The following is a 16,442-nucleotide window of genomic DNA, read 5'->3' as shown; positions in this document are numbered from 1 at the left end:
ATGCCGACCGGCGTTTCTAGCATTGCAACTTTTAAATAATGAATTTGTCATATGGTGTCTGATAAATGTTTCTGAAAAATGTGGTCAAATGCAGGAAATCAATAATAATATGATTGAGTATGATTTTTCATAACTAGATATTGCTGTAAAAAAAAAATCGTTTTTTTTTTTAATGGTGTATAATAATGTATTATTTGGATGTGTTTTTATGATTCTCGTTTGTAGAAATTGAATAAAGCTTTTCCACTACTACTACTACATTATGTTTATATGTATTCCATAAAACTCATCATTTAAAATTTCCCCCATTTCCAAGTTTCACATTTAAAAACACCAGGCATCTTGCTCCTAATGGCCTGTTGACAAAGTGTTATATATATTACAGAAAAATACAGCAATTTATTTAAATGGGAGGAATTTAAAATGAAGAAACATGCTTCATAAACATTGAGACGTAACTATCTTAAGTGAAAGTGGACAAAGATTTAAGACTTAATGGTTCATAGAAATATTTTCTTCCCTTTAAATGACTGTATTTTTCAATTATAAATATGGCACAGTGTTTACTGGGAGCAAGAGGCCTGCAGTTTGTAAATGTGACACTTTGAAACAGGAGAAATTTAAAATGAAGGGTTAATTTAATCAGTCAAATTAGCTTTATTCGACAATTAAGTCATCAAAGCAAAAATACAAATAAATGACCCATAAATATTAATCATAAAAGTTTTCCAGCTAAAAATTATAAGAACGTGTTAAAAGATATAAAAACAGCTTTATTTCTATCATCAAATGGTTTTAAAGCCATATAATAATCCTTCATAGGTCGGGCCATTATCAAGAACATTCAAAGCTATCAGGCCCAGGCCTAGCTTTTACCTTATAACCCGTTAAGGACATTTTTCTAAACTCAATTGCAACATGATGACAACAGTGATCAAGATGTACATTCATAAAACAGGTATATAATACTATGTTTCCTTAATTATTGGGATCTAATGGACCATGCCCATCCCAGAAATGTTGCTAATCCTATGACAATAGATGCCTTAGTATCTGAACGCAATACTCTTAATGCTGTGGAATTTTATCTAGTTCCCAAAGAACAACAAATTGGGGACAGCCATATACAACGTGGGGCTCTATAAGCTGGACATACAAATAATATGTGGGCCAAGGATTCAGAGTGAGTTAATTTAATCCTTAAGGTGACTTTTGATTGTAACTTTCTACCATTTATAAGCATTAAGAAACATTACTTTATTCTCACCCTTAAAAAGTGAGTTGACAAGGACTTTTATTTAAGATTTAAATACCTCAGTTCTTCACATCTGTGCCTCGGCGTGGGTTATAAATCTGATTGAGCCCTGCTCATTATCAGGCTCAGCAATATGCAGCCTGATGATTACAATATAAAATACACACAGCCTTCCCTTAACTTCAAAAGAAAATTGTGGCCCTATGCTTATTTTAAAATGCACTTGTGGCTTTATTTAAAAATGAACTCATGACTGCAAGCCACTCTGAAGGTATCCGTGAGCTACTGGTAGCTACGACGCTCCACTCTACGGCTCTCTTCTCCAGGACATTCTACAACACCCTATGCCACTCTACTCTACGCCACTCTACTCCACGCACCTTCGCCCTATGCCACTCCACGTCACTCTACAACACACTATGCCACTCCACTCTGACACTCTACAACACTCTACTCCATGACATTCTACGACACTCCACTCTATGACATTGTAATTCAAGACACTTTACGACACTCTACTCTGACACTCTCTCTACTCCACTCTACTCCATGACATTCTACAACACTCCACTCTAGGTGACTCCACTCTAAAATACTCTACTCCACACCAATCTGTTACGCTCTATGCCACTCTGTTCCACGCCAGTCTGCACCATGCCACTCTATGCCAATCCACTCTACCCTAAGCTATGCTACTCCATTCCATTCTGATTCAATTCCATTCCACTGTACGACAATCTCCTCTGCATCGCTCCACTCTGACACTCCTCTGTCACTCTGCTCCACTGTGCTCCCCAGACATTCCACTACACTCCAATGTACGACACTCTGCTTCAATCTATTATACAGCACTCTACTCCTTTCTATTCTATGACATTATACTCCTTTCTGCTCCATGACATTCTACAACACACTACACCACTCTACTCTACCTGACTAATCCACTCAACAGCACTCTATCCCACTCTACGCCACTCTATGGCACTCTATGACACTCTATACCAGTTTATTGCACACCATTCTATGACACTACACTCCATGCTACTCCACGACACACTAGGCCACTCCACTCTATGCTAATCCACTCTGACACTTTACCCAGCAACACTCTACTTAACTCTACTCCATTACATTCTTCGACACTCCACTCTATGACACTACTCCACTCTCCGATACTCCACCTATGACACTCCACTCTGACATCTACTTCACTCTACGACACTCTACTCTGCTTTACTCTACTCCATGACATTCAACGACACTCCACTCTACGTGACTCCACTCTGGAACACTCTGCTACACCCCAGTCTGCACTGCCCTACACTATGCCAATTCACTCTACAAGACTCTATGCCATTCAACTCTACAACACTCTACTCCCTGCTACGTCACTCAGTCACACCACTCTGTGTCACTCCACTGTATGTCACTCCACTCTACGACACCCTTCCCTACTCTACGTCACTCCACTCTGACACTCTAGGGCACTCTATACCACTCCACTCTACAACCCTCTACTCCATGCTACTCCATTCTTCGTCATGCCGCTCTACAACACTTTACCCCACTCTTTGCTACTCCACGACATTCTACCTCACTCAATGCCAATCCACATCTCTCCCTCCCACTCCAAGCCACTCCACTCTATGACTCTCCACTCCACAATGCCGGGTCTCGTGGCTTAGTGGACTAATGCATCCACTGTAGGGACCTGTCTTTGGCCTCATGGTTACAGGTTCAAGTCCTGGAGAGTCCACTCAGCCCTTCATCCTTCTGAGGTCGATAAAATGAGTACCATTGAGTTGGGTAACAATACACATTTGTTTTCAGCACAAGATACCCTTGGATAAATGTGCTCTTTACAAATACACGTTATGTTATGTCACTACATGAGTCTCCACTCCACTTCACTCTCCTCTATGCCGCTAACATTTAGCCATGCTGAACAACCACACTGGTGTACAGCATGGCTACAACAATTTGGCAAATCCAGTAGCTCTCGCATAGACTAGACATATTGGTACTTGTTTGTAAATGTAGAGTTGGTGCCTCTGGATTTAGAGGCACTTAAGTATTCTTCTGTACACCGAGCATAAAAAGGAAGAAAATGTGCTTTTAGTTGTTTTGCAAGTTTGATCTTCATCCGATAATTGCAGTCCAATAAATGAGCTTCCCCCTTATTAGGCATAGTCATAGTCACACTTTTAGTCAGTTCCATTTAAATTGTATACTGTCTAAACAGTCTTATCAAAACACAGTTATTTGCTCTACGATATATGCAGGAATGCTCAAAAGATTAACATTGTTTCAATATACTGGGGTTAACTTTGTGACTGGTTTGCCTTTTACGTTCAGGGCCTACTTTAGTTGAACTCCCATGTTTTTCTTCTCCCCGATTTTGTAGAAGCCATGTCAAGCCCACTAAAAGATCATTTTCGGATGAAATGCTACAAGAACAAAGCTCTTGATCCTCAAGAAATGCGTAGAAGAAGAGAAGAGGAAGGAATACAGCTACGGAAGCAAAAAAGAGAGCAACAGGTACGGCCATTCCTTCTGGACTACTGTTACATAACTAATTAAAAGGAACACTGGTTACTGGTGTAATACATTTTGGCATCAGGGAAAGCGACTAGAGTATTGATGAAAAGCTTTTTATCACCCTTCCCGACCCCTGAGATCCGCTTTACTGACTCGGTTCTCGGTACCAAAACCCCTACTGACACTAATGAAAGGTTATTCCTTTTCCTATTTAGGGCCAACACTATGGAACGCCCTGACTGCTGCCCTGAAAGATTCAGCATCTCTCCTAGATTTTCGTAATAACCTGGCTTTTCTAACTTTGCCACTGCTCCTCCTTGTCTTTCTCCTACTCTTGCCATTCGCCGGAAAACCTTTTGGGGTAGCTGTGCCTACTACAAGTTTTGTAATGATAATAATAATATATACAAGAACCTAGAGTTGTACACCTTACCAGCAGGCTTAGAAACGTATGATTTACCTGATCCACAGACACTGGCGCAGATGAATCGACCAGCCCGGAAAATCCTACTCCATGGTACCTTTACACTTAAACAGAGGGACTCTGACCTGGCACAGGCAAAACAATACAACCACACGGACTTAGTGTTTGATACCTACTCTCTGCAGAGTCAAGAATACTTAGGGTAAAATGTGCCTGGCTATGTAAAAAGAATTTTACTGAGATTTTGAAGGGGCTTTACCTATATGTTCGCCCCTTTGCCTTTTATTATGCCCAATCGAAACTTAATTTGGCCCCTACCTTTTTGATGTGTGCACCATTTGAACATCTGCACAATTATCCCCTCCAGCTGTTCACTATTAAAACAGCCTTTTTATTGTTGATAACTTCTGGCAGGAGGGTGAGCCAACTATAGGCACAGTAATCTCAGCCTCCTTTCCTGACCGTCTTTCCAGATAAAATATTGCTCTGCACTAGGGCATCTTTTCTGCCAAAGGTAGTAACACTTTTCCATCTGGGTCAATCTGTCACTCTGCCCACCTTCAATGCACCCCCGCATCCTTCCAAGGAAGAAGAGTGTTTCTGCCGTCTGGAACCAAAAAGAGCACTGTTGTTCTAGCTTGATTGTACAAGAGTCCTGGGTGGATGACCAGCTCTTCGTAGGGTACGTTGGAGCAAAGAAGGGGCAAGCGGTTCAGAAGAGGGCCATCTCACGCTGGGTCATTCACCTTGGCAAAGAAAGCAGCCATGTGGGCATCTCTGCAGACGTCTGCCAGACACTTCTGCCTGGATTCTCAGGTCTGCAGGAAGGGCCTCTTTGTCCATTCTGTCTTGCTCTGTTCTTGATTTGAAGCCTTCCTGCAGTTCCACCTCTTGGGATGGCATTGCTTGGGTACCTGTCCATAGGTAAGGAATCTGCGGCTAGATGTCTCTAACAGATGGACAAGTTACTTAACTTCTGTAACACCTTATCTGGTAAAGACTAGATCTAGCCACAGATTCCTTACTGATCCACCCATCCTCCCCTCGCTGTGGATTGGTTTAGTGTCATGGCTGTTCTCCCTTCAGGGCCCTAGTTGTTTTTTGGCACACCACGGTCTGTCACTTCATGGCTCGGCCCTTCTGGTGTGGAAAGTCGTGAAAAGTACTGACATCCGCGTGCCTGGGTGGTGATTTTATGGACTAATCGGATGTCACGAAAACTGCGAGCCCGCCTACGATGTCATGTGAAGTTGACCGATGCCACCTAATGGCGCACAGGTGTACTGCTGTTTATATCTCCCAGATCCAGCCGGATGCCTGGAAGTTCAAAGGTAAGGAATCTGCGGCTAGATCATGTCTCTACCAGATAAGGCATTACCTAAGGTAAGTAACTTATCCATTAATACAATAAACTTATATAACTACTACTGTATGGGACTGTATTGCCTGTGATTGGCTGAACTTTGTAGTCCTTTCCCTTGACATTCTGGTAAAGGTAGTTTATTAAAGTTGAAGTCTGATGAAAGTAATAAAGGAAGAAAGTTGAGCATAATCCTATCCTCTGTGTCCTTAATAGAATTGAAACTTTCCATTACGAAAGCTAGGACATTTTCTCATTTACCGGTAAGTTATTTCTACTTGCTAGTTGTTATACATTTTGAACCCATGTTTTTATTTCCTGGAAGAAATACAATCATTTAAATATTGTTAATGTCGATTTGACAGATAATTTATTTTTTGATTCTAGTTCTTCAAGCGTCGAAATGTTCATCTACAAGAAAATTCTGAAACAATGGTGGAAAGTCCTATTCAAGATCCAGACATCAGCTCTACTGTGCCCATGCCAGAGGTAAACTTAACTGAAACGAGGTTTGGTCCTGTTAAGGCTCATGGGGTAGGAATAAAATAACAGTACAGTGGGAAAGAAATAACCCCCCATTTGCCACTTAGTGGGGAATAATTAAACAAAGTACACATGGATTGGAACCAGTGTATATAAATATATTACTCCAAATAATTTTATGTTTAACGTTCAGCACTTAACATCAAATTTACATGAAAAGACATAAACTTTTAACTTACAACAACACATAAAGAAAGTAATAAATAATGACATGGAAGGTGCAAACAAAGTATTCGATGTTCACTCGTAAAGAATCATTTCTTATTTGGGTCTGGCTTGTTTCCAGTATATGTAGTCCCACAGAGGTGTGTAGTAATTCCAATTGTCGCTAGAGGGAAAAACAACTACACATTTTGACAGTTCAACACTCTAAACAGACTGTTTCCTCAAAAAAATGTGTTCAATTACTTTCCTCAGGATGGGGCAATTACTACAGACATGGTGGAGATGATTTTGTCTGATGATCGGGAAAAACAGCTTGAAGCCACACAAAAGTTCAGGAAACTACTTTCTAAAGGTTTGTTACTATAAATGTTTTTCCTGTCAACCTGTTTATGTTTACAGTGTAAATTCTCAGGAATGAGAATTATTTAATTTGAGTGTACTCTGACATACGAAACGATTAAGGGGAGAGGGGTGAGCAGGGGTTATCAGTGGTGGCACCAGACTTTTCCAAGACCTGATTTAAGTCCATTGTCACTCCGCACCTTTTTTGTCGGACTCTTTATTCTCTTACTCACCAGGTCCTTTATTTTTACAGTGTGGTGATTGACAGCTATGATCTATTCATATACTAGCCAATGTATCATATTTTCTGTGCATGACTGACCCCTATTGTATTTAAACCAAAATCCAAAAATATAGTTAGAAATTGCTCAGTGGGGCAAGAGTGAGACCGAGAAATCGACAATAGATTAAATACACATGTAATAGTTTTCCACAGTGGACTTTTCAGCATACATCTTCGTACAAGGAACAGTGCAGTTATAAAAAGTGAATGTAAAGAATTCTCTGTGTAGACTAGAGGACACAATGGAAAAAACAACCTAGGCGGAAGTCTTAGAGTGCCTACACAATGGTTACAGGACAAAAACTGAGAAAAGGGGGGCAGTTTCCAATAAAAATTATACTACTTATATATATACTAAATAGATTTTATTTTTAAACAAAACAGTGTAAAAATGCATATATTTCAATACAAAGTAAAAATGCAATTCATAGACAGGAAAACGTAATAAAAAACACATATAAATTTCTTTTGCAAATTCCAAAAGGGTGGTGTGTCAAGTTGAATGTCAACGCGTTTCGGCGTCCAGCGCCTTTATCAAGACAGAAAACACTCCCTGGAAATAAAAACATATTTTAGTACATAAATTTAAACAAGGCTGTAACTACTTCCTATTACATATATCAAGTTATTACATCAGATATAATACAGTTAAAAAACTGTGGAAACTGCGCGAAAAATGATAATTTAAATTGATAAAATTATCAATTTAAATGCATCTCAATATGAAACAGCAATATGTTTGATGTAAATAATGTACTCTGCATACTTCTGTTTATCATCTTCCTGCGGACTATTGGGTCCGTGAGCTACAGTAGAGGCTATTATCATCCTTTGCTCTCATCTTCAGGGCGTTATTGTTGCCTGAAATAACAGGACAAAAACCTTCTTTTTCCCCCCTCATTTTTCGCGCAGTTTCCACAGTTTTTTAACTGTATTATATCTGATGTAATAACTTGATATATGTAATAGGAAGTAGTTACAGCCTTGTTTAAATTTATGTACTAAAATATGTTTTTATTTCCAGGGAGTGTTTTCTGTCTTGATAAAGGCGCTGGACGCCGAAACGCGTTGACATTCAACTTGACACACCACCCTTTTGGAATTTGCAAAAGAAATTTATATGTGTTTTTTATTACGTTTTCCTGTCTATGAATTGCATTTTTACTTTGTATTGAAATATATGCATTTTTACACTGTTTTGTTTAAAAATAAAATCTATTTAGTATATATATAAGTAGTATAATTTTTATTGGAAACTGCCCCCCTTTTCTCAGTTTTTGTCCTGTAACCATTGTGTAGGCACTCTAAGACTTCCGCCTAGGTTGTTTTTTCCATTGTGTATTTTCCCTGACCTAGGGGTATGGTTCATTTGTGTGTACAGGGAACCCTTGTTTGAAGCAAGTGTAGACTAGAGGACACAGCAGACTCAATAGCAGAGTCCAGTAATAATAAATCATCAAAGGAGGAATCCAGCGGAAGATCAGTTACTGATGTGAGAGATTGTGTATTCAACAGAAAGAAATCTATTCATAGAGTTTTGTCTACCAACTTGTTGCGTGGATCTGGTAGGGAGAGAAATGAGCTTCAAATTACCTTAAACTGTTTGATGCACCCCTCATTCTAGCAGTGATATTTTTTCCCCATGGATGACTGTTGGCAAACTCTTTTGTACCATAATTTAAAAAATGTCATATGTTTGGTGATTTAAAGTATGCGCTGTGGTTTAGGTGCGATTATGTATGTTGTACAGTGTCGATGGTCTCTTTGGATTTGAATATTCAAGAAAGGAACCCTTCTCAAAACACGTGTACAGCATTACACATTCAGCACATGTGAAACATATGCACTCAGGGCAGTCCCTTTTGCAATCCTTGGTTGTGTCAGTTAACATGCAGCAGCTTCCATCTGCATTACAATTTGTAGCTGGTTTCTTTTCATGGAACGTTGATTCCTCTCAATGGCTTGGGAGCAAAATGGTACCCCAATAATTAGGACTGCCCAAAATTCAGTTAATCCAAAAATGTACCTCTGCTAGTTCTCAGACGTGTGGATCTTGCATGAAAAGGCCCCCTCCCTGAAATCAAATTAGCATAGTAGCAGAAAATAATATTTGGGACCACTCAATAATTGAATTCTACATCAGAGGAAAAGGTAAAGGCGTTAAAATCTCAAAATTAAGCGGTATTGAATAAATGCCATAAAGGCTCAAGTGCAAAATTATACAGAGTAGTCAAAATCAAAAAATCATTGTAAGTCCCAAATGAGCGGCAAAATCCTAAAACGATCAGACAGCATCACTTGTGAAAAAGGAGGTCTAATAAAAATCTGTCTCACCACCAAAAGCAAGGGCTATTACACACAATTCTTACATAACAAATTAAGACGTCAGATGCATCACGGTATGTTTACAAGTAACAATTCTTTATCAAATTAAAAGTTTAAAACTTATTGGCTCACTACCTAAGCCCTATCCCATTGCAAGAAAGCATCCTCCATCTTCTGTGCTACCTCCATCCTAGTATGTTTGAACTAATACGAAACATTTCAACAATGATTCTTCTCACAAATCAATAAGACTAAGCCCAGTAACGGAACCACAGTTGAAAGGCCTTGCAAAATTCCAACAATTAGGAGCACAATATTTATTGTAAGGGTTTGTATTCACAACAGTGGATTAACACATTATATCAACTTGTCTTCCCTTCTGCAGAACTGGTGGGGAGAGAAGATGGGTAGGGGTACAGGATGGGAGAGGGAAGACAAAGGAGTGAACGTCAGAAACTGCACCCATTTTAACCAAGATGGCTTTTTCATATAAATGTGGCACAACTAAATAAGGACACATCTGTACATCATAATAAATTTCTTTTTAACTGTAATCATATTAGCTCATCATTTGCATATAGAAATTATTAATTGTTAATATTTATTGCAAAAAATATGGATTTTGAAAAATGCTTCCACAGTTTGATTATTCCATAATCGGTAAATCTAATAATGATTTCTTTCTGGAATTCTCTTCCATCTTCTGCTGTTTGTAGGCACTGTCCTTAATATACTCCATCTTGTGTTTCTCTGATGTTTTCCTCTTCAATAAACCCTTATTACCTCTGTTTCCGCATTTGTCGATCATATACTTAAAAAACTTTAATTAAAGAAATAAGATAATTGCACTAACATTTAGAATTATAACAGGTGTTAGGTTCAGTTTATAAAAAAAAATATTTAACCATTCACCAACCCTGCTTAAAACCCTTCCCTACCTCACTAAACCAGGAACCTACAGCTTCCCATAAGTCAGGATCTTCAAGAAATTAAAGTACGTAAGAGATATTAGTTATGTTAGAACAGTAAGAATTAATAACCCCACTATTATCCAGGATATATGTACAACACCTTGTGGCCTTTATTACCTTGCACACTTCATCTTCCTTTGGCAGGATACTATCCAGTGCTAGTCTATTAGGCATAACCATTGCCCAAATAACAAACATTTCTATGTTTACCTATTTCAAAGCTCCAGCTGCATCTACTGCACGTTTATCCGCTAAAGTAGACAGACGTCTAATTTTCACATCATTCATTTCCACCTAAAGTAGGAATCACAGCACCTAATGTATCTAAAAATACCTTTCCAAAACTCAATTTCACTTTTTTCAGGTTTATTGAATTATCCCTTTCCTTGTCATGATAAACTCGACAAAACACCAAACACAATCCAAATCAATTATGTAGCAAATTGAAATAAGCAATCTTTCCACACACATAATAAATCCTTCCCAGGATTGTCTCTCCACCCAACAAATAATTCCTACTCACCTTATTACTTTGCTCACACACACTTTCTTCCAAGTATTCAGCCTAACCATTCTTCAAAAGACTTTGACGCACCAAACACAATTCACCCCTTTGATCATGACCTTGGATGTACATTTGACAATTTAAATTCTTCCTCGTCCTTTACTTGTTCCATTGTAGCTTTTCCTTCTCTCCAATCTTTCACAACTCACTCATCTGTCTATATATTCACCAATAAACATCATTTTCTTCTTTACTCAAACCACACACATACTCTCGTTTAGTAGTTTGTTTCATATTTAGTTTGTGAAATTGCCCTAAATATGTACTATATTTAACATCTTTATTATCTTCTTTTATGGGATCGTTTTAGTGGGGTTATTAATTCTTACTGTCCTAACATAAATAATATCTCTTACGTACTTTAATTTCTTGAAGATCCTGACTTATGGGGAGCTGTAGGTTCCTGGTTTAGTGAGGTAGGGAAGGGTTTTAAGCAGGGTTGGTGAATGGTTAAATAATTATTTTATATACTGGATCCAGTACTGCTGATAGGTATGCCACTGGTTGCATCAGCCCACCATGGCTCTGTTTCACAATTGAAGGTGCACATCCAGATTTTTCATGACAAAACAGGAAGAAAGTTAAATAAACCTTTGCATGCTTCTGAGTAAGGATTGGTAAAGTACACCCGCCTCAGTCATGACAGTACAAAAAGAAAGTCATATTGTTTGGCATTCCAAAAGCGAGTATATTGCATAAACGTTCTCTTACTACCCAGAATGCTTCTGAACATTTTTCATCTAATGGTACCAGGTTCTTTATGTCACTATGAGTCAACCTTATTCATTTTTTTGCAATTAAGGACAAATTTGGAATCCACTGACAACAGTACCCAACAATTTCCAGGAACATCCTCCCCTTCTTGTGGATGGTAGGAAGATTCATTTTCAGAATTGCAAAAACATGTTATTTTGAGACTTTCCATGCACCATTTTTAGTGTGGTGACCAAGATAAATGATGTCCCTTTTACAGTAGTGCATCTTTGTTGGGAAACCCTATGATCACTGTCAGCTAAACGATTCATCAACTCAGTCTACCAAGTTTACAGTCCTCTTTTGTTTATAATGCGACCAATAGATCATAATTTTATTGCACCAGTACTGAGTTACAGGCACCTCAAATTTTCTAAATTCTTTCTCAAAACATGACTAAAAATTGAAGGACTTTTAGTGTACCCTTGTGGAATCCTATACCAAATGAGAACTTTGTTCTGGAATAGGCATGCAAATAAAAATTAACTCTTCTCATGAAAAAGAATAGAGAAGAATGCTAGGCGTGAATCAATGACTGGATACAATTCTGCATCAATGGAATTTGTACCAAAATTACTGCTTAACTGAGTACCACTGAACTATATCGAATGACAATTTTATAAATTTTTCTTAAATCCTGCACAATATGGCATTTCCTACTCATTTTCTTTATCCCCATTACAAAAGAGTTGCAAAGGATACCAATCACATACTAAGGCATTCTCTGCTCAATCATTTTCTCAGTAACAGGTTTCATTCTTTCTTCTGCTGCTTTTGAAAGTTTATACTGTTTAAATCTGGGGAAAACTGCATCAGACTTCACTTTAATCCTAACTGGTTCACCACTTTTTATCAGTCCTATTTCTTTACCAGAGAAATCATGCACCTCTTATTTGACAGCATGTCCTAAATCCAGAGGTAGGTAATCTTTTGTGATGGCTGGAAACTACTGAATCTTGTAATTTGATTTTAAATGCTGAATCCTCATCTTGTGCTTCAATCGTAAAACGTCTGGGTGCAGTAAATCAAACAGTTCATTTTGTAAATCAAGTCTCTGCCCAGCAAATTCATAGGACTTGAAGCAGACAAAATTAACTGATGTTTATTTTCCATTTGCCCTATTTGAACTTCGACATCTGCTGTAACCAGATTAACTATTTGTTTACTACTGATCCCTACAACTTCTCTTCCCGAGAGGAATAGGCATGGGACTTCCACAGAACGAACTGTCGAACGGGTAGTCCCTTTCTCAATCAACAAATGAACTGGGGGACCTTTGACTTCACCATCACCTCTTGATTGTTTAGTGAGTGATTTGTAGCAGAGTATTTTCGTCAGATGCTTGCAAGCACTGCGTGCAGAGAGCAGCTAGAGCAGGTCAGAGAGGAGACCGCCACCATCAGGGGCCATGGACACTGGCGTCCAGGGGTCGTTTTGGAGGCCGGAATTCTACTAAATAGTAGACTGCATTGTCATGGCTCCCGGCACCAGGGTCCCAACCCCTGAACTCTGGGCTCCAGCCCCCAGACAGCAAATAGCAGCAAACAGCAGCAAGGCTGCAAGGCCACCACAGCCGCTGCATTCAGCTAGGGCAATCAGCCCATCTGACTCAGTTATTCAACTTCAGCTGACTCCCACCTACCTTCTCTGCATCTTAGGACACCAGAGAGTAGAAGAAAGAGGACACCCGCCCCTCCATGCTTTGGCCAGCATACCTGGAGTAGGAGAGGAGTAAGAGCACCCACAAAGAGCCCAAGTGAGGCAAGTGCCATGTGCTGCGGGGTGAAGGGGAGGGGGCGTAGCAGGGGTGAAGCAGGCCTGGAGTGGCTGGCAGTGCATCTTTGGGATTCTGTGATCCACAGTGACTTAAAGTGACACCACTGGCGATAAGGCTGTGCGAGAGCCCGGCATTAGAAGTTGAGGCAGAGGCAGGGTCTTCCCTGTGCAGGCAGCCTGGCTAGGAATCAGGTGCGGCTTGTGGGGACGTGCCTATCCTGCTCGCAATTATTCTGATAATCTCCGCGCTCCGACATGATTGATTTACCCTTACAAAGAAAAAGGTGTCCTGACACTTCTCGCCCGATCTGTAAAAATTCAAGGCAAAGCAGAAGCACAGCAAAAGCAAAGAAAACCAATTCAAAACTAAGGCAAAGTGGCCAAGAAAACTATAAATTCTCAGAGCGGGCCGCAAAAAGCAAGGACAAAAGGATTCACATATCGTCAAAATGCTATATCGTCAGTTAGGGGAGACAAGCACAGAAGCACATCAGTAGGCCTCAGCAGGCCCTTACGCCCATTCAAGTGTCCACGTGCCCTTGGATGTCTTCAGCAAAGTCCACTACAGGGAGCTTAGTAACACAGAGGAAAATTAAAGGTCTACCAAAAGACCTTAGTAAGCATATACATCAATTTCTTCTTGGGTAGCAGTTGTTGCATGGATTGTTTTATCAGCGGCAAGTCAACCCGAGCCAAAAGGAGAGGGCCCCAGGCTAACACACAGTGAGCTACAGCAGTTACCGCCACTTTGAAGAAGGCACAAAGTGAAGCACTAAGTGCTCAGACAGCTTTTGTCGAAGCGTTAAGAAGGCTGCAACCGCTGAGTAGGCCACTGACGGCATGGTACGGGCAGCTACAACCTCAGCGACGCACATCAATAAAGTAAGGAGTACTTACAAGAGCTGCACATCAGCATCTGGCAAGAAAACTTTGATAGATTACTTTTTTGATAAACTATCACCTCAGTCTGATTCTTCTGACCTAAGTCACTAACAGGACCCTGTAGAGTTTACAGTGGATCTTGCAGCCATGGCAAGCACGCCAGAAGAAACAAAATGTATCTTAACGCTGCTGTCTAAACAAAACCATGGATATAATTTAGTCGTCCCCCCTGTGGATGGGGGACAAAACAATTATTTAAATTTCTTCTGTTAGTGCCTCTCACAGTATGTTTGTAGAGATCAACCTTGCATCTAATGCAGTGGGAAGGGAACAAAAGAGCAAGAGCGTCACTAGCACTCCTTGTGACCATAGCTCCCGCCCCCTTAACACTGATTCCCAGACCAACAAGATAGCCACTCCCTTGACGACGTCAAGTACTATCACTGCTATAGTTCACATTCCTATTGCCGGAGGGCAAGAAGGTGCCTTTCATTTGCAGGGATCCAGTGGAGGTAAATTAGAGTCAGCAGAGACAGCTGGCATTGACTAGGAACAGTGGGACTAGGCCATACATCGTGTTCTCCACAGAGCTGCCCACTTCACTGAGGACTACAACTGTAATATAACAGATGCAGATATCCAGCAACAAAATATCCAATCATTACCTCTACAGGACCAAAGTCTCATAAGGAGTCCAAGTGACTAGAAAAGGTAAACCCCTCTCACCTTCCAACCCATATTGAGCAGAGTAATCCACTAGCTTAAATAAATGCTACTTTAGTTGCTACAATAAATACCCTAATCTGCTAATACAAGCCCTAGCCACATTGATAGCCAAGATGGAGGCCACACTCAGCACTCTGGAAGAGGGGATGCAAGGCGGCAGCTCAATTAAAAAAGTCAAAACGTTGTGTGCTTGCAATCTGATCGATAAAAGGCTATGCACCTTTCCGGAGGGCCTAGACTCCATTATCATGGACCTGAAATTTGCTTTACATTCCTCAGTTAAAACCAGTTCTGAACCATTTTATCATACACTTTCAGATACTGGAAACTTGTCCTTGGAGACAAGAGCTAATCATGAAAGATGCAAGGGAGCGATGGCCTTGCAACCTTGTAAGGCTGCACTACAACAAGATCAACTAAGTAACTCCCCTGTTATTTCTGGGGAAGATGTTAATAAGGTAGCCCTCCAAGCTTCTACAGAGTCTGAATTAGAATCTGTGGAAATCATTCCACCAAGAACTAAAAACGGCAAAACTGACCTCACTGAGAATCACTGGACCACATCTCTTTCAAAGAGATCAAAAACACTAAAAAGGCACAAAATAAAGCAGCAAAAGACTGACTCGTGGCTCAACACTCAAACGAACAAAGGGCATCTGACAACAAATCATCTAGCGTATATTCCATTTTCAAGAAAAGGGCGATAGAGAAGAAGGAAACTGAAATCCCAATAGCAATTCAATCACTATGGCCTCTGCAATTAGCACACTCTTCACTCGAACATGGCATGAGTTTCGTCCATTCTCCAAATTGTCTCAGCTCCTTCTTCCATGCCTTGCTCTCACTTGGAGATCATACAACCATTATTCTCTAAAACATGTGACCATCCTGGAATGCTGTTGAAATCCAGTACAGCTGCGCAAAAAAAGAAAGAACCATAGGCAAAGGCAGATTTGCATGGTAGACTCAGTGGAGTTTCTACAGTGCAAGACAGGGCTGCCCAACTTATTATTGACTGTCCGCTCAGTAAACCCTTAGTTGACACCTACCCAACAAAGCTGGTGTTTACACCACAATATCCATCAGAGGTGAATCATGATGTTCTGAATCCCTCAAACTTATTACTATTGTTTCAGGCAATTCTAAATCTGCTAAATATCACCACTGAAGACATCTTGAGCTTTGAGTTTAAAGTAATGCTGGAGTGCAACAAAGGTAGAGAATCAACTATACTGACACGAAAACCAACTCCATTGGCAGAAATAATACTGACATGCTAGCTGACCTTTGATGAATGGGATATCAGGATATAAAAAATGACAGCCCCAAAGTATCCATCTCCACTGAAAAATCAAAATAAATTGTTAAACCTTAAAGTTTGCCCACACAGTGTTTTAAGGGGGACCGGGCATTCACAACCAAACCTGCCTCACGGTAACATGCTTATAGCTCAATCTTATTTAAATACAAGGGGCCCGATCAGGAGATTTGCCCTAGAGTCAACTGAGGGAATGTATAAAACAGACTGGAGTTG

The 16,442-nt window shown here is 40.0% G+C and overlaps 1 protein-coding gene across 4 annotated transcripts in view; it reads left to right on the top strand.

The window, feature by feature from the left end:
* Positions 1 to 16,442, top strand: part of LOC147707956 (importin subunit alpha-6) — a 395,564-nt gene that overhangs the window by 57,047 nt on the left and 322,075 nt on the right. For all 4 annotated transcript variants that reach the window (XM_086926751.1, XM_086926753.1, XM_086926754.1 and 1 more), the window contains exons 2-4: positions 3,660 to 3,793; positions 5,965 to 6,066; positions 6,538 to 6,637. In XM_086926751.1, the coding sequence (XP_086782877.1) occupies positions 3,665 to 3,793; positions 5,965 to 6,066; positions 6,538 to 6,637 (331 nt within the window). In that variant the 5' untranslated portion in view covers positions 3,660 to 3,664. The remainder of the gene's footprint in view (positions 1 to 3,659; positions 3,794 to 5,964; positions 6,067 to 6,537; positions 6,638 to 16,442) is intronic.

This window comes from Lissotriton vulgaris, chromosome 6, assembly GCF_964263255.1.
Source record: "Lissotriton vulgaris chromosome 6, aLisVul1.2, whole genome shotgun sequence".
In the NCBI taxonomy this organism is placed as follows: Eukaryota; Metazoa; Chordata; class Amphibia; order Caudata; family Salamandridae; genus Lissotriton; species Lissotriton vulgaris.
This window is presented reverse-complemented; position numbering and strand designations above follow the sequence as displayed.